At 31.2% G+C, this 20464-nt stretch overlaps 1 protein-coding gene across 4 annotated transcripts in view; it reads left to right on the forward strand.

Annotated features, from left to right (window-relative positions):
* Positions 1-20464, forward strand: part of LOC114325217 (Ca(2+)/calmodulin-responsive adenylate cyclase) — an 897698-nt gene that overhangs the window by 275127 nt on the left and 602107 nt on the right. For all 4 annotated transcript variants that reach the window (XM_050642766.1, XM_050642767.1, XM_050642770.1 and 1 more), the window contains exon 4: positions 1217-1366. In XM_050642766.1, the coding sequence (XP_050498723.1) occupies positions 1217-1366 (150 nt within the window). The remainder of the gene's footprint in view (positions 1-1216; positions 1367-20464) is intronic.

Here is a 20464-nt window from a genome sequence, read left to right on the forward strand (position 1 = left end):
ATTAATTGTTTTTTTGAAAAATGCTCGGACCCGTCGGTTAGTATTTCAAATTGTCATTTTTGTCATACAATAACAATGTATACAGGGTGTCCCAATTTAGAGATATGACGTCATCGTTGATTTTATTAAATGGCAACATTTTCATTTTGATAGCTATTTTGAAAGGGCATGTAAAGTTATACATAACTGCAAAATTTCAAATTTTTATTCCCTACCATTTACAAGATAATAAAAAATAACAAGGTTATGAAAAACAAGTAATCAAATAATAATTAAGTTTCATTATTTCAATTAAGCAAAAATGTTCATAACGTTGCCCATTGACAATAATTAAGGGCAACATTATGAGTATTTGCTTAATTGGAATAATGAAATTCAATTAATATTTGATTACTTGTTTTTCATAATTTTGTTATTTTTTATTATCTTGTAAATGGTAGGGAATAAAAATTTGAAATTTTGCAGTTGTGTATAACTTTACATGCCCTATCAAAATAGCTATCAAAATGGCAATGTTGCCATTTAAGAAAATCAAAGATGACGTCATATCTCTAAATTGGGACACCCTGTATACAATATTATTGTATGTCAAAAATAACAATTTGAAATACTAATCTAGGGGTCTGAGCATTTTTCCAAAAAAAAATAATATTTTAATTATTGAATTTATTCCAAATTACAGACATAATTTTATTTTCTATTATCTTGTAAATGGTAGAGAATAAAAATTTGATATTTTGCAGTTGTGTATAACTTTACACATCCTATCAAAATAGCTATCAAAATGACAGTGTTGCCATTTAAGAAAATCAACAATGACGTCATATCTCTAAATTGGGACACCCTGTATACATTATGATCGTATATCAAAAAGGACAATTTGAAATACTAATCGACGGATCTGAAAATTTTTCAAAAAAACAATTAGTATTTGAGATATTGAATTTATTCCAAATTACAGACTCTCTCTGTATTATGCAGTTTCTGAGTATAATTATCAGTTTGGTCCTCTTATAATTTATATCCGGGCTGTTGTACATCAAATGTCTGTCCCATGCCCTAAGTGATGTTTTTCGATTGTAAATTGAACAAAACTCTTCGTATCAGGATGTACCTATTAGTTAGCCGTTTATATGTCCGAAAATCATTAAATGATACTAATAAAGGAATTATATTCGATATAAAAAATTATTATACTTCCATTTTTTTCTTTCAGTTAATTGCCAATGTAGTAATTTTTCTTTGCGTTAACGTCGTGGGAGTCTTCATGCATAATTTGATGGAACATGCACAGAGAAAAGCCTTTTTGGACACACGAAATTGTATAGCTGCTAGATTAGAAATGGAAGACGAAAACGAAAAATTGGTAAGTTGTATTAATACCTAATATTAATATTTGCTTGTTTTTTATAAGTAATATTGTTTTATAGGTTCATATTTTAAAGAATGATTAAGTAACAGAAATTCTTCAGTTTTTTGTGTTGTGAATAATAATTTGTAATCTGTTAAGTACTAGTTTCTTTACATCAACCTCAATTTTTTATAACATGGTATCGGGTTAACATAATAGTAGGTATCGAAGCCAAATATTCGTCGGTTTATCTATATCTATTACCAGTGATTCGTTTTTATTAAATTTTGCACCAGTTTTGGTTTAAAATCACGTGTAATATTCTTCATTTTTTGAAATTATAATTTGTAGTGAATTGATATGTTGCTGTACCTCAGGGTGCATGATTTTCTAGTAGCTACCTCACAAAGATATCTGTCCTAGTTAGGACATACAGCTAACCTCCACACGTTTAGTGAAGAAAGCCCAAAAAATTCTGAAGGAAATCGTTTGTTTTGTGATAAGCAATCCCGTTATTTCTGTCGACTGATCGCCGACGCGCCAACCCTGCCCACCAGCAGGAGTTGACGAACACCCACCTTATCCTTGGCCCTTACGTCATGTTCTCCATCCCTCATTTTCGGTACCCACCTCAATCTAGAACAGGAGCCCATTTCTTGAAGAAGCTTTATACAAGCCTATAATAAGGATTTCTGGGAGGGATATATCCTCCTTTAGAGTAAATCAACATGATCATCGCCATAGACACCTCTTAAGATCTTGTCTATAGTTATTTCGGATATGGGATGCAGATTGTCTGAATCAAATCTTGTGTTCCCCGTTTGTCAGTCCGTTAGTGATTTTTTTGTTCAATTAATTTCAGTTATCAAGACTGTTTGTTTTTCAGTGTTTTTATTATTTTGGGTTGCTGATTTTTTAAGAACATCATTTGTGTATATCAGCTACTGTTTTATTGTCTAGTTATTTTAATTTACAAATATAAACGCTAGTTCATCAACATTGATTTTGTAAGCTATTTTATTATTTAGTACTGGTAGTTTTTGGTGGTTATTAACTTTACTATTCTAAATTTTTCTTTCTATTCTATCATCTGTCAAATTAACACTAAACGACATAAATCAACATGACAAACATGAAACGAAACATGTGAAATAGAATATAACAAGAAAAGCTTGTAGTGAAAGCAATGTGAGTTAAACATTTTTACTGAGAAAACCGGTATATATTGCTATAGTCTTTCCACATCTATTGTTGAAAATTAAAGGATTATTTTAAAGCCATGATAAATTATTCGAAAAGTATAAATGCTCAAACTCCAGGTAGATGTTATAAGCCGATCCAATCAGCGGCTATATCATATAAGGATCGAGTTGGGTCTGGCTGGATCCCAATTTATAAAAACTTTTTTAATTTTCATTTTTTCTAATACCTCGTGTATGAAATACCCTTGTCCGCTTTGTCACATTTATCATCCATTGTTAATAGGATTTGCCTTCACAAAAAAGAATTAAGTTCGTATTACTATATCTCGTTTTGCATTTATTAAAATGTTACAAATTATTGCAAATTATGTTTAGTTTTTTATTTATGTAGATATATTTAGGGCCGGTTGGTCGAACGCTAATCAACAATGATCACTATCAAATATTTAATTACTGTCACAACTGTCAATGTCAACTTTGATTGGATTGCTGAAAACATAATTATTGATGAACAATTATGAAATTAGTTAATCAATTATGTTAATAATTGTTATGTTAATTGATTAACTAATCTCATAACTTGTAATCAAATGCGTTTTCAGCAACCCAACCAAAGTTGACATTGTCAGTTGTGACAGTAATTAAATATTTGATAGTGATCATTGTTGATTAGCGTTCGAACAACCGGCCCTTAATGGTATATAACAATAATTATTAACTTAGCAAAATCAGTGAATAAACGAAAGAACTGAGTCGTCGATGACTGAAGACAAAGCAAAACAGATTTCATTAGATAAACCACCACAAGAAATTGCAATCTTAAAAAAATAGATGAATACCACTCAGAACAAGAAGGCCTAAACAATTCCAAAATGAAATTTATATGGCTCTCAGCAAAGTAGTCTAAGAGCTGGGAGCGGATTTTGTGCGTGATAAGTAATATGGAAAAACTATACGGGGATATGTTGAATTAGTTGTGTACATGACTTTCCCCAAGGGCCGGAAACCAGAGTGGGGAACGAGGGTAGTTATAAGGGGTCAAAGTCGCGGTTTTTAATAATTTTTTTTTGTGACGCTCATGATCGAGATAGTGCACCAAAATTTGGGAATAAGTAGGTCATGACGTAACTAAGTAAAATCTCCAGGGGTGGAACGCTGCGTTGCCGACAAAGGGGTGAATATAAAAAATAAGGGGTTTTTTGCGACGTTTGTGGTTGAGATAGTGCACAAAAATTTGGGAATAAATAGAACATGGCATAACTAAGTAAAATCCACAGAGCCGGAAACTAGAGTGGGAGACGAGGGTAATTATAAGGGACCAAAGTCGCGGTTTTTATTATTTTTTTTTTGTGACGCTCATGATCGAGATAGTGCACCAAAATTTGGTAATAAGTAGGGCATGACGTAACTAAGTAAAATCTCCAGGGGCGGAACGCTACGTGGCCGACGAAGGGATGGGGGCAGGGGTGAATATAAAAATTATAAGGGATTTTTTGTGACGTTTGTGATCGAGATAGTGCACCAAAATTTTGTAGTAAGAAGGTCCTGACGTAACTAAGTAAAATCTCCAGGGGCGGAACGCTGTTTGGGGTACAAAGGGGTGGTAGGCAGGGGTGAGTATAAAAATATAAGGGGTTTTTTGTCGTTCGTGATCGGGACAGTGCACCAAAATTTGGGAATAATTAGATCATGGCATTACTAAGTAAAACCTCCAGAGGCGGAACGCTGCGTGGGGGACAACTGTTGTGCTGCGTCACAAAAAAAAATAATACAAACTGCGACTTTGACCCCTTAAAACTACCCTCATCCCCAACTCTGGTTTCCGCCCTTGGATTTTGCTTAGTTACGTCATGATCTACTTACTTCCAAATTTTGGTTCACTATCTCGATCACAAACGTCACAAAAAAGCCCTTATAATTTTTATATTCACCCCTGCCCCCACCCATTTGTCGGCCACGCAGCGTTCCGCCCCTGGAGATTTTACTTATTTACGTCATGCCCTACTTATTACCAAATTTTGGTGCACTATCTCAACCACGAACGTCGCAAAAAACCCCTTATATTTTTTATATTCACCCCTACCCCCACCCCTTTGTCGGCCACGCAGAGTTACATCCCTGGAGATTTTACTTAGTTACGTCATGACCTACTTATTCCCAAATTTTGGTGCACTATCTCGATCATGAGCATCACAAAAAAATAATAAAAACCGCGACTGACCCCTTATAACTACTCTCGTCCCCCACTCTGGTTTCCGGCCGTTGGGGAAAGTCATGTACACAGCTAATTCAACATATCCCCGTATAGTTTTTCCATATTACTTATCACGCACAAAATCCGCTTCTATCTCTCCGACTAAAGCAGAGATACAACCAGTGTGTTGTGTGGAATACACCTAGAAGGATTCAGCTATACATCAGCTAATGAGGCGTTAATATTAACGACAACTGGCATGAGCAAAGAAATAAGAATATAAATTGAGAACGCCAAAGTCACCTTTTTAAAATAAAAAGATTTCCATTAAATAAATGTAGAATAGAATATCAATACACGGAGTCTATTGATGCGGGAGCTATCTGAAATGGAAACAGAGAAAAATACGTGGACAGAAATTATAAATATAAACAGGCTAGGCAGTGAAGCAATCAAGCTACCAAATTTTTGCAGTTGGATGCATCTCAATGAAACTTGTTGAATGATTTGTAAGAGTCTTAAACTTTGTGAACTAAAGTGATGATGACGAAATGAAAATCGCATTATTGAACAAAGAAAATGCATTTTCCAAAATGCATTTCGAAGTGATGAAAAATGATAAATTTATAATTCTCACATCCTGGAGTTTTATGTAAATTCGATACCTAATTAATGTAAACTCATTACTTGGGAATTTTTTAGGTGGCTGATCACGAATATCATAACGGCGATGATCTCCGAGGTACCTGGTGCTCAGGACGGACATATCCTGGAGTTTTGTGGAATTTCGATAAAAAATAATTGCAAACTCATTATTCGGTGGTTTTTGAGATGGCTGTACACAAATATCATGTCGGCGATTGTCTTCGAGGCACCTGGTGCCCATAAATGGACACATCTGAAATTTTATAGAAATTCTACATATACAAAGTCAATGCACACTAATTAAACGGGGGTTTTTATGGACGCTTATCACGGATATCATGAGGGCAAGGGTCTTTGAGACATCTGACGCCCAAGGTGGACCTCATCTGCAGAAGTTTTGTGAAAATCAAACACAAAATCACTGTGAAAATATATTAATGGGGGTTTTTTGGGGTCACTGATCACTAATATAATGACTAGGTGACCATGGTGACCGGACAGGAAATATACACTGGAGTTTTGTAGAAATTCGATAAAAAATCAGTCCAAACTCGTTACTCGAAAATTTTTGGGATCGTTGAACACGAATATTATATCGGCGATGCTCTCCAAGGTACTTGGTGGCCAGAACGAATTGATTTTGAATTGAATTTCCATAATACCACAGAAGATGATTCTCGGGCACCAGATGTCACGAAGAGCATTACCGACATGATATTCGATATTCGTGTTCAGCGATCCCAAAAACCACCGAATAACAAGTTTGACCAGTTTAACCCAAGTCCCGACCTGGGCACCAGATGCATCGAAGACCATCGCCGTCATGATCGTGATCCGCGACCCCAAAAACCTCGAAATAACGATTTTGCATTGATTTTGTATCAAATTTCCATAAAAGTTCAGGAAACGAGGCTCATCCTGGGCACCACGTGTCTCGGGGACCATTACTGTTATGATATTCGTGTTCAGCGAATACAAAAGCCCCCGAGTAATAATATTGAACTCATTTCCGCCAATTATTTACGAATTACAAATTTATTAATTTTCATCACTTTAAAATGCATTTTGGACATGCGTTCAATAATGCAATTTTCATTTCGTTATCGTTACTTCGGTTTAAAAAGTTTCCTAAGGCTCTCACGAATCGAATGCAAAAAGTTTCATTTAGATAATGATAATAATGTTTATTTAGGAATAATTATAAAGATTTACAAAAAATAAAAAGCATAATGAGTACTAAATAAACATAAAAACTCATGACGTGTATAGATGCATCCACCTACAAAAAATTGGTAGTTTTGAGATTTTTAGTGCTTCATTGCCTCGCCTAGTTATTGACAGAACAAATTAAAAGCTCTAAACACAATACCTTTGCTTTTTTTGCTTTGGCAGGAACTGCTTACGTAAAAATTTTTTATCCATTTCCCTTTTATTATGTTGTATTATTTTTATCCAATTGTGCTGTAGCCAAGTAGGCCTGGATCCCGCGTACCAAAAAAAGTTTATTAATAGCAAGCTGAAAATTGTTAATAGCTAAACGGTGTCTAGTCGGACAAACTTTGATGTACGGGAACACTGGAACAGGGGAAGTTTTAATTGTGGAACAGGTTACAGTTTTCGAACGTCAGACTACGAATACGTCCCATGTATTTTGTCGGACAGAACTTCCAATTGATTTTTTAACCTTTCAATAAACTCTCATGCAAAAATCAGACTGCTATTTATCACCAACATAATTCCTGTCAATTGACATGTTCTACGTGTCGGACTTACTAAAATGCCCAACATATTATTTGTCGGACAAACATTTTCATGTATTGTATAAAGTTTGCTATTGAATACACTTAAAAACAACCTGCTAGTTTTCACAATCATAAACTTGTTAGGATGACTCGTTTCACAATTAAAACTTCCCCTATTTCAGTGTTCCCGTATATCAAAGTTTGTCCGACTAGAGACTGTTAAGCTATTAACAAATTTTCAGCTTACTATTAATAAACTTTTTTTGGTACGCGGGATCCAGGCCTAAACTCCTTGTATCGGATTTTCTTTTATGCAAAATTTTTTTATTGCGTCTTACGGCGCGTGTGGTCAATTTTTAGATGTATTTTTTGCATGATATCTTTCATACATTTTGAATGCCATTTTGAAACCAGTGTAATTATCAAAATCAGTGTAATTATCCTAAACGTTGCAGTCATTTCCTTTTCAAAATTAGAAGAAAAAAAACGAAATATTCAACAAAATAAATTAGAAAAACTTATAGGGGAGTGTATATAGATTTTCACTTCGGAAATAATCAAACAAGACAGAACTTTTTGTAATTTCATTAAAAAGTGTTTAATAAACAATATATCAAAAAGTTCTACTCGAGAAGTGGGTGCTTCATTTTTTATTAAACAAATAAACTACGAAATTAGATGTTTTTTAAATAACTCCGAAAATAAAAATTAAAAAAAACTGACTTGACCATTGAATAGCTCAGAAAATTTTACAAAAAAACCTTATATAAAGAATTTTCTAAAATCAAATCTGTATCTTCTATAATTTTTTATTTATAACGCTAAAGTCACCCTTCTGTAATATAAAAATAAAATAATTCTGTAACTAATGGATCAAATAAACTTTTACATATTGAACATGAATGAAGAATAATTAAGCTATCGTATGGTTATAATAGAAAGAAATAAAATGTATGGGCATAAGTACGGTGTGGGCGGAAAGTGAGCCTTACATGAATTTTATTTAAAAATGTGTAACTAATACAATTTTTCTCATAAAACTCTCAATTTTGCACAACTTACCTTTCAAGCATCTTACTAAATGATGTTTTATTAAAAAAAAAAAAAATCTCAAAAATTTAATTCAAATGATATGGCGTCTCAAAAAATGTAATTTTTGAAATCTTCGTAGTTTTATAGAATTACCATCACTTTAAGACGGTATTACTCAAGTTTGAACAGATCTATTACAGTTTTATAAGTGCTTTTTTAAAGCTTAGGATGTAATCTTTAAAATGCACTGAATTATTTTACTCTAGACATGAAATAAACTATTTCTTTTTAAGAAAATTAAGAAAGATAACAAAAATGTAATACAAAAACCGAAAATTACCAGCTAAAAAATGTTTATGCAAAGTGATCAAAACTTTTTTCTGTAAAACTTACCTAACATACATTTAATAATAAGCTTCAACAATGATAAATGTTCATCAAAAAAATTTTTTTTAGCTCTTATACAGTATGTCTGCCTAACTTGGAACCTATTGATAACTTTTTTATTCTCAGTTTTACGAAAAAGAGTTATTCCCTATAAAATACTCTGCATCGTATATAATCTAAGATGCAATCATCAAATATCAAATTTAATTAATTTTATACGAGGTATGCCAAAAAATATGAATTTCACTCAAGAGTAAAGTACCTTTACATTTCACAATATCGAAGATTGTTATTAAGAAAAATTGTTTGGAATTAAAAAATTTGTTTTAGTGTTCAGTTACATCCTTCTAATTATACCCCAGGCTGTGGGTGAAAAAACGTGATATAATTCAGGAATTTTTGAAACCTATCAGGTGTTGTAAAGGACGATGCCAGGAATAACTTATACTAAAATGTAACCAAAAATTTTGTGCGGTTTTTTATTTATGACGATTTTCATTTGTTAAATTTACAATTTTTAAAGATTTTTAATTTTGCAGCTTGGGATATACATTTTAGAATAAAACTTTCAAATAGAAAATTGTAGTAAATTAAAAAACCTACAATTTGAGCTATGGCAAGTTTAATTTCGTTAATACGTTATTGCAAAACAGCCTGCGAAAAGTCCAAAATGGCCGTTTTTTGCAATTGCCTTATTTATTGTAAAAATAACTTTTATGTATTTTTTAAGGCTTTAAAATGAAGATCTTTCAAAACTAAACATAAAAAAATTTGTAGTGCCCGATTGGTGAACTTGTTGTTTAGATATTATAATTTATTTATTCCAAGAGGTCAAATGTCCAAGGCTATAACTTTTTGAAAAAAAAATCGTACAGAGTTAATCCAAGATCCACTCTCCTTCTAAAGACTTATATTTTCATATTCTGATTAAATATATACGTATAACATTTTTCAACCTATTATTTCGGGTTTGAAAATAAGGGGGCAAATTTCGTTATAAACATTTAGAACTGAAGCCGCCCCTATACATCCTATGAGTTCTTAACTTGCTGGTTATTGTTTCTGAAGACAAAATAAAGATTCAAAACTAAATAAAAATTTTCTACGACCAACTGAAGTCGAGATAATTGTTTTTGTTTTCTTAAATCGTAGTGACTTTATTTATGACAATTAAGAAATTATTTCACAGTCATGGACTGAAGAAAGACTTATGTTATCTTAAAATAAAAATTATTTTAACCGAAAATTACATTTAATTATTAAAAACGATTTTTAAAGTGTAATGGAGATTTATTTTTCGTTACGACTCTGATTTATCGTGTCGGTTGCCCTTAGCAACGGCTAGCAACTTATAATACATTGTATCACGGTTTTCGCTTTAAATTTTAAAGCACCGCTTGTATTGACATGAAATTTGGCAAACACATAGATAACATGTTAAAGAATAAAAATGATATTGGGCCTCTGTGTGCTTTTGTCCTGGGGGTGAGTTTCACCCCTTATGAGGGGTGAAAAAATATATGTTCAAAATAAGTTCGGAAATTGATAAAACGTCTAATTCTAAGCACTTTTCGTTCTATATCATTTTTTCACCAAGTTAATACCTTTCGAGTTATTTTCGAGTAAATACCTTAATTTTTCAACAACAAAAAAAACACATTTTTGGGCGGTTTTTGTCAAATAACTCAACAAATAACTGTTTTATTGAAAAAATAGGTTTTAACAAAAATATAGAAAATTAAAAATTGAAAAAAATGATGTATGCATGCAATCTGTAGACCAAGTATAAACAAAGTTCTAGCTAATGAAAAATAGTTTCATATCCGTCAAATTTCAAAGTGAAAAATTTCAACGTGGAATAATTAAAAAATCATGCACTTTTTGGAGAAAAATCATTTTTTAAAGTATTTAAAAAATATGTGTTTCTGTTTTTAAAAAATGTTTATGGCATCAAAAGTAAGCGAGTTACTCTGAAAATAAAGTTGATCTCTTTTTTTTTTGGTCAAAAAACTCGAAAGTCAACCCCCAATTAGCATCTTAAATCAAATTAATCATTACCGCTTCACAAGTTACTTTGCTCATGTATTATTTATATGATCTGTAAGTATCATCGGTTCAAAGGGCTTATTTAAAAAAAATTGGTTTTAAAGTAAATCTGTTTTAATTTTTAATTTAAAAAAAAATGTTTTTTTTTCTAAATAACTTAAAATTTATTAATGTGACCAAAAATTACAAAGAGTAAAAAAAAATAGTTTTTACTGTTACGAATATTTTGGATTTTTTGCTTTTTTTTTTGGAAGGCAAAAATTTGTTAAGCTATGGCTGTTCTAAATTTGCATACACTCGTGATTATTGACTAGTTCAAGTCCTTTTAACTACTGCCCCTCTCAAAAATAAGCACTTTGAACCGATGAAACTTACAGACCTAAACGACACATACACGAGTAACACAACATTGAAGTAAAATTGATTAATTTCATTTTTGATGCTAATTAGGGGGTGACTTTCCCGAGTTTTTTGACCAAAAAAAAAGAGATCAACTTTATTTTCAGCGTAACTTGCTTACTTTTGATGCTTTAAACTTTTTTTTTAAACAGATATACATATTTTTTTAAACAATTTAAAAAAGTTGTAATGATTTTTCTCCAAAAAGTGCATGATTTTTCGGTTATTTCACGTTGAAATAATTCACTTTGAAATTTGACGGATATGAACCTCTTTTTCATTAACTAGAACTTTGTTTTTACTGGGTCTAGAGATTTCACGCGTACACCGTTTTTTCAATTTTTAATTTGCTATTATTTGTTAAAACTCTTTTTTTCAATAAAATACTTACTTTTTGAGTTATTTGTCAAAAGCCGCCTAAAAACGGGTCTTTTTTGTTGTTGAAAAATGAAGGTATTTACTCGAAAATAACTCAAAAGTTATTAACTTGGTGAAAAAATGCTATAGAACAAAAAGTGCTTAGAATTAGACGTTTTATCCATTTCAGAACTTATTTTGAACATATATTTTTTCACCCCTTATAAGGGGTGAAATTCACCACTAGGACAAAAGCACACAAAGGCCCAATATCATTTTTATTCTTTAACATATTATCTATGTGTTTGCCAAATTTCATGTCAATACAAGCGGTGCTTTAAAATTTAAAGCGAAAACCGTGATTCAATGTATTATAAGTTGCTAGCCGTTGCTAAGGGCAACCGACACAATAAATCACAGTCGAAACGAAAAATAAATCTCCACTACACTTTAAAAATCATTTTTAATAATTAAATGTAACTTTCGGTCAAAATAATTTTTATTTTAAGATAATATCAGTCTTTCTTTAGTCAATGACTGTGAAATAATTTCTTAATTGTTATAAATAAAGTCACTACGAATTAAGAAAACAAAAACAATTATCTCGGCTTCAGTTGGTCGTAGAATATTTTTATTTAGTTTTGAATCTTTATTTTGGCTTCAGCAACAATAATCTGCAAGTTAGAAACTCATAGGATGTACAGGGGCGGCTTCAGTTCTAAATGTTTATAACGAATTTGCCCCCTTATTTTCAAACCAGAAATAAGAGGTTGAAAAATGTTATACGCATTTATTTACATCAGAATATGAAAATATAAGTCTTTAGAAGGAGAGTGGATCTTGGATTAACTCTGTACAATTTTTTTTAAAGTTATAGCCTTGGACATTTGACCTCTTGGGATAAACAAATTATAAGTACTAAGCAACATGTTCACAAATCGGGCACTACAAATTTTTTTTATGTTTAGTATTGAAAGATCTTCATTTTAAAGCCTTAAAAAATATATAAAAAATATTTTTACAATAAATAACGCAATTGCAAAAAACACCCATTTTGGATCTTTCGCAGGCTGTTTTGCAATAACGTATTAACGAAATTAAACTTGCAATAGCTCAAATTGTAGGTTTTTTAATTTACTACAATTTTTTATTTAAAACTTTTTCTCTAAAATGAATATCCTAAGCTGCAAAATTAAAAATCTTTAAAAATTGCACATTTAACAAATGAAAATCGTCATAAATAAAAAAACGGCACAAAATTTTTGGTTACATTTTAGTATAAGTTATTCCTGGCATCGTCCTTTACAACACCTGATAGGTTTCAAAAATTCCTAAATTATATCCTGAAATCGACCTATTTTTTACCCACATCTTGGACTATTAAAATATTGTGAATAATAAAGGCACTTAACTCTTAAAAAAATTCATATTTTTTACATACTTCGTATAAAATTAAAAAAGTTTGATATCTGATGGTTGTATCTTAGATTTTAAACTAGGGAGAGCAATTTATGAAGAATAACTTTTTTTCGTAAAAGTGATAATAAAATAGTTATCATAATTGTAATAAAGTGATGATGAGTATCCGTAATTTGAGAAAAAATTGAAAAATTTTTTTCGATTAGAATGATGTAATTGTATATTTAGACATAGTTTCTAATTTCAAACAACTTTTAATAATAGGATTTTTTGATATTCTGGAATATAAAGGTATTTTACTCTTTAACGAAATTCATATTTTTGACATAACTCGTATAAAATTGATAAAATTTGATATCTGATGGTTGAGCGTTAGATTTTTGACTATCCAGAGCATTTTATTAAGAATAACTTTTTTTCGTAGGATTGATAATAAAAAAGTTTTACATGTGGTTCCTAGCTACGCAGACACACTGTATAAGAGCTTCTGTATAAGAATTTTCAAATTACAATGCCATATTCGGATTCAGCATAATCAAAGACAAGATAGAAACATATTTGATCAAAGTAAAATGATGAATTTAACGATATTTTTAAAATTATTTATACAAAACAATTGTTATTGTTTAAACAATTAATAAACAATTAGCGGCCAAATCTGCGAGTAGAACTTTTTACTTTAACATGTATATAAACTAACAAAAAAAGTTTTAGAAAAATATAAGCTTGTTTGAATTTTTCCGAAACAATGCATGTTTTCCTTCTAATTGCACTCCCCTATTACGTCTTCCCTTGTTATCCTTGGTTAGACATCGCACGCCATTGAATTTAAGAAATTAAAGAAAATCAAGAAGAAAAATTCAGTACTATAATCATTTTTAACAGTATGCTAAATATTGCCGTTTTCTAAAAATTGTGTACAAAAAAATCTGAATCGATACTGATTTCCATAATACCTATATAAAACCCAGTTCCCCAATAAATATTAGCAGACACGCTGTTAGATTCATAGGATTAGAAGTTACAAAACTCAGCGAATATTTGATGAAAAGGATAATGTTATACCCCGAAAAGGAATTTGTGTCACACGTAGGCAAAATATTTACGGTAAAGTTTGCGAAAAAAGAAATATAGGGGTCAGTCCCTAGGGGATAATACAATATTTCTGATGTAAATTTTTGGATCTTTTGGATTTTTTACAAATTGAATCACGACAGTTTAACATTCTAGCCTTTTTGAGATTTTGTCCAGCCATGATAATGCTGGGCGGGGCTGCTAAATAGAGAATAAAATTGTATAAAGAAATATAGATGAATTATTAAGGTAGACTTTTATAGCTAATTGCAAAAAACTGATATGTTTTGTAGACACTTAAAACAAACAAATAAATTAAAAATAAAAGTACATACTTTAAAAGTGTGTAAATCATTTAATTCCTAGCTGAGCTTTTTCTGCTTACAAAGTAACCATGTAATATTACGTTCTTTAAAGGTGAAATATTGCAAAACCTCTAAATTTTAAAGAACCGCTTGGATTGACATGAAATTTGGCATACACATAGCTAACAAGTTAAAAAAAAAGTGATATTGTGCCGATGTGTGCTTTTGCCCTAGGGGTGAGTTTTACCCCCTTTTGGCGGTGAAAAATATATGTTCGAAATAAGTCCAGAAATGGATAAAATGACTAATTCTAAGCAACTTTTGTTCTATAAAGTTTTTTCATCAAGTTAATACTTTTCGAGTTATTTGCGAGTGAATGTGTTAATTTTTCTACAAAATAACCACGTTTTCAGACGGTTTTTCGCAAATAACTCAAAAAGTAAGTATTTGGTCGAAAAAAAATTCTTATCAAAAATATAGCACGTAAAAAGTGAAAAACATGGTGTATATATTAGGTCACTATACCTAGTAGAAGCAGAGTTATAGCTAATGAAAAATAGGTTCATATTTGTCAAATTCCAAATCGAATATTTTAACGTGGCATAACCAAAAAACGAAGCACTTTTGGGGAAAACTCATTTTAACTTTTTTAAAGTCTTTAAAAAATGCTTATTTTGTTTTTTTTTTAATTTTTTAGCATCAAAAGTAAACAAGTTACGCTCAAAATAAAGTTGGTCCATTTTTTTTGGTAAGAAATCGGGAAAATCACCCCCATAATTAGCATTTCAACTGAACTTAATTGTTACCACTTCACCAGTTTTTTACTCGCGTATGTATTGACCATATGATCTGTAAGTTTCATCGGTTCAAAGTCCTTATTTTTGAAAGAGCTGTAGTTAAAAGGGCTTGAACGAGTCACTTATCACGAGTGTGTGCATTTAGAAACACCGAATCTTAACCAATTTTATGGGTTTAAAAAATGCTTCTTTTTGTTAAAAAAAAAAAAATTAGCGTCAAAAGTAAACAAGTTAGGCTCAAAATAAAGTTGGTCCCTTTTCTTGGTAAGAAGTCGGGAAAATCACCCCCTAATTAGCATTTCAAATGAACTTAATTGTTACCACTTCACAAGTTATTTACTCGCGTACGTATTTATCATAAGATCTGTAAGTTTCATCGGTTCAAAGTCTTTATTTTTGAAAGAGCTATAGTTCAAAGGGCTTGAACGAGTCACTGATCACAAGTGTATGCAAATTTAGAAACACCGAATCTTAACCAATTTTTTTCTTACAGAAAAATAAAAAATACAAAATATTCAGAAAAGTAAAGCCGACTTTTTTTATTGTTTAAGATTTTTGTTATCTCTAACAATTTTTAAGTTATTTGGAAAAAAAAGCATTTCTTTCAAAATTAAAATTTTTAAAAATTTTACTTTAAAACCAATTTTTCTCAAAAATAAGCACTTTGAATCGATGAAACTTACAGATCATATAAACACAACATATGTAAGTAAAGAAACTTGTGAAGCGGTAACGATTAATTTCATTTAAGTTGCTAATTGGGGGTGGTCTTCCTGATTTTTTTTTGTCAAAACAAAAGGACCAACTTTATTTTGAGCGTAAGTTGCTTAAATTTGATGCTAGAAATTTTTTTATAAAAACAGAAATAAAGCTTTTTTAAACACTTTAAAAAAGTTGTAATGTGTTTTCCCCAAGAATGCTTCATTATTTGGATATTTCAGATTGAATTATTCTATTTGGAATTTTTCCAATATGAACCTATTTCTCATTAGCTATAACTCTGCTTTTGCTAGGTATAGAGACCTAATTAAATATATACACCGTTTTTATCACTTTTTTATATGCTATAGTTTTGCTAAGAATATTTTTTCGACAAAATACTTACGTTTTGAGTTATTTGCGAAAAACCGCCTAAAAACGTGGTTATTTTGTTGAAAAATGAACATATTCACTCACGCAAATAACTCGAAAAGTATTGATTTGGTGAAAGAACTCTATAGAACAAAAGTTGCTTAAAATTAGTTAGTTTATCCATTTCGGGACTTATCTTGGACATATATTTTTTCACCCCGAGATGGGATGAAACTCACCCCAGGGCAAAAGCACACATCGGCACAATATCACTTTTTTTCTTTGACATGTTAGCTATGCGTATGACAAATTTCATGACAATCCAAGCGGTTCTTTAAAATTGTCAGCAAAAACCGTGAAAGAATGTACTATAATGTAATAAATTTTAACTTACGTCAAATTGTAAGACGTTCAGCCCCGGGTGGCACCAATATGATGCCTCACTAAACCATACTGTTGGGATAGTGAGGCATCATATTAATGCCACACTACAGTGATGACAAAAAAATGCTGACCAATGGACAAGAAAAAAAAATTATAACACCGGGGCTGAACGTGTTAAAAGGTACCACTACAAAAGAGATATCCCATTGTTCAAAAAGTGGAACAAATTGTTTTATCAAACTTTTAAAACTTGAAAAGTTTTAAAAAAAAAAGTCGTTAAAATACAGTACAAAAACGTATTAAAAGTTTGGTTATAGTTCTTCTTTACGTAGTGTTTCCTCTAAGGAGGTGGGTAATCATCACAGCTATTTTCACTTTTGAGATTGCAGCTCTGAACCAGTCGATGAAACTGCAATTATACCACTTTCTCAAATTGTTCAGCCATGAGATGAGTCTTCTTCCAATACTTTCGTTTTCCCTGTCTTTTCTTTTCCTTTTTCTGTCTACCCAACTTATTTATAATATTCTTCGGTAGGTCCACATCTCGAATGCTTCATTCGGTAGGTCCACATCTCGATCGCTTATTTATGTATTTATGGTCCAGGCCATATAGTCTAGGCGCCAAATAGAGGTCACCGTGTCCTTTTCAATTCTGATGGACAAACTCAACGGTTTCATATGAATTTTTGGTTGCTAATTACGAATTTCGAGGGTGGATTTCGATCAGAGTGGTCAAAAAATTGTTATAAACAATTTAATTGTTTATAAATTGTTTATAAGGCTCTGGCTCATAGACTAAAAGAGATAAAAAAGAATGTTTCAAATAAAATTTGTTCGTTAATAAAAAACGAAGAAAAAACGTTTACTAAACTTAAATCCAACAATTAGAACTCAAGATATTGTAAAATTAGTGCACAATGCAAATTGCAAATTGCAAAATAAGTATTTTTCGAAGCTTTACCGATCGTAACTCGGCTTCTATGCATGCAAATGAGCCTTAGAAGGTGTCATTTTAAAGCTTTATTAATAGGCTTTCAAACAGAGTTTGTTGAATTACTTGATCTTCATTTGTTTTAAAGTTATACCCATTTGAAGTAATAATTTTCTTAAAAAAATTGTACATTAATTTGTTTATAAGGGTTTCAAGCAAATTTAGGCTATAAACAATTATACTTTAACTAACAATAATGATAGAAGAACTCAAAAGGAACATTTTGAGATTACGAAAATGTTTGTAAGTTTATTTTTTCCAAGATATCGATATTTTAAAAGTGCGCTCTGAGGCGCAAGATCGGCTCACCGCGTAAAGGTTCACGCGCTAACTTCTCAATGCAAATTATAATTTCTATGTATAGATACGTTATCTTCATTTTTCATTTTTGAAGATCCTAATAAAATTTTATCATATAATTCTTATAATTATATCATCATACTGTACCTCGTATCACCTTTCATTCTATTTACTTTGTCTTCTATTTTTTCTACTAAATGAGAAAAAAAAACATTAAAAACTAATATTTCAGAAATAGAACTAAAAAATAAGTTGATATTATTTATTAATACTATTTTTACAAACTTTTTGTTTCATGCATCTGAATCGAGATATACAGGGAATCTCAGCTTTTTTACATCTGCATAAGTTCTTTTTAGCAAATTTTACAGTTACATGGGGGTACTAAGTTTGTTCTTGTAGGCAGTAAAACTAAAACTCTCTGGGGTTTCAGAGTCTAATTATCTATATGATATAGATATAATATATATCATATAGATATCCAGTGGATAGTGGATAGTATCCATATAAAGTGGATCTAGTTCTTTTGCAGCATCATCAAGGCACGTCAATTGTGTGTATGCCGCCACAACAGAAATGCTCGTTTTATATGCATTGATGATGCTGCAAAATAACTCGATCCATTTTTATATGGATATTACATATTGGCTTATTTGCATGCGTAGAAGCTGAGCTACGATCGATAAAGCGTCGAAAAATACATGACTGTGAGCCGATCTTGCGCCTCATAGCGCGCCATTAAAATATCAATATCTTGACAAAAAATAAACTTACGAACATTTTCTTAAGCTCAAATTATTCCTTTTGAGTTCTTCTATCATTATTGTTAATTAAAGTATAAATGTTTATAGCTCAAATTTACATGAAACCCTTATAAACAAATTAATGTACAATTTTTTTAAGAAAATTATAACTTCAAACGGATATAACTTTAAAACAAATGAAGATAAAATAATTTAACAAACTTTGTTTGGAAGCCTATTAATGAAGTTTTAAAATAAGACCTTCTAAGGCTCATTTGCATGCGTAGAAGCCCAGTTACAATCGATAAGGCTTCGAAAAATACTTATTTTGCAATTTGCAATTTGTATTGTGCACTAATTTTACAATATCTTGAGTTATAATTGTTGGATTTAAGTTTGATAAACGTTTTTTTTTTCTTCGTTTTTTATTAACGAACAAATTTTATTTGAAACATTATTTTTTATCTCTTTTAGTTTATGAGCCAGAGCCTTATAAACAAATTATAAATAATTAAATTGTTTATAACAATTTTTTGACCACTCGGATCGAAATCCACCCTCGAAATTCGTAATTAGCAGCCAAAAATATATATGAAACCGTTGAGTTTGTCCATCAGAATTGAAAAGGACACGGTGACCCCTCTGGCGCCTAGACTAATACAGCAGCACCGAAAACACATATTTTATGAATGAGTTGCAAAAATAAATATTTTGAGTTGCAAACTAAGGTCTCTACTCTATAATAATTTTCTCAGATTCTTAAATGTTGCTTTAGTTTGTCCAATTCTCATTTTTATTTTATCTCTATACTCATTATTTTCATTAATAATTGTACCAAGATACCTATCTGTGTTTTTTAACTTTTTGTATTGGCACCCCTCCTATGTTTAAAATGTCTTGTTGTTGTGTTTTGGAAATTGTCATAAATTTTGGTTTATTAGAGTTAAGCGCTAGTCTGCTTTCCTCACTAGCATTTACTTCATTATCTAAGAGTGCTTGTAGGTCTTGTATATTCTCTGCAATTAGTATACTATCATCGGCAGATCTGATATTGTTGATGGGTCTGCCGTTGACTTTTATTCCAATTGTTACATATTCGAGTGATTTTTTAAATTATTTCTTCCAAAATAATACGTACATGTCAAAACAAATATAATAGTTTAGTCCTCTTTCTTCTTTCCTCCGCTTACTTTGCGGGATCGTTGCTCTTCGGGTACCTGATTATTTCTCTTCTTGAAGTCCTGGACATCTTTATATTGAGGTACTATAATAAGCACAGTACCTACGTCTCTGACTGATTGTTTTCGGCAACCACCCGGCTAGATCCTGATTAGATGTCAGTCTGTGTTTTTCTCTATACATCCTCTTTGCTTTCTATCGAGGATATCTCTGGTCTTTAGGAATCTTTTAGTGGCCTGGTGGAAGAATAACTTTTTCCGTCTTCAACCACCTTTCTCAGTGGTGTGTACTGGAGCCCTTCTGGAATGGGTGCATTTGATATTCTGGCCAGCCATGTCGATCCGTGGATTCATCTATAATATATAACACGCCGAGTCTATTCTTTCCTGTAAGTTCTTAAAGTTAGTTTCTTCTGTAGAGCTCTAAATTGAAACTCCATACAACATAACCGATCTAACGTAGGCCTGGCATAATTGGATCTTCTTGGCCGTAGGTTGTTGAATCTGAAAGTATAAGGTTGAATTAGTCTTTTTGCTAAATTCGCTTTTTTCTTGTTTTCTTGGATGTTCTTCGTGAAGTTTTGTCTTTTGTCGACATGCACTCCTAAGTTTTTGACGGATTCTTCGGATTGAATAACCTTTCCTCTCATCGTGTGTTCAACTACTGGTGGATTTTGTTACTGCGTAAAGATGATACATTGCGTATTTTTCGCGATATTTTTATCTTCTATTTATCCGTGAATTCCGAAATTCTTCCTAAATGATTTTCTGTTCTGGTGTCTCAAAAATTCTTCCTTTTATAGTCATAACCTCAACAACGTCTTGGTGGTTATATATTTTTTAACAC

This window comes from Diabrotica virgifera, chromosome 2 (assembly GCF_917563875.1).
Source record: "Diabrotica virgifera virgifera chromosome 2, PGI_DIABVI_V3a".
Classification (NCBI taxonomy): Eukaryota; Metazoa; Arthropoda; class Insecta; order Coleoptera; family Chrysomelidae; genus Diabrotica; species Diabrotica virgifera.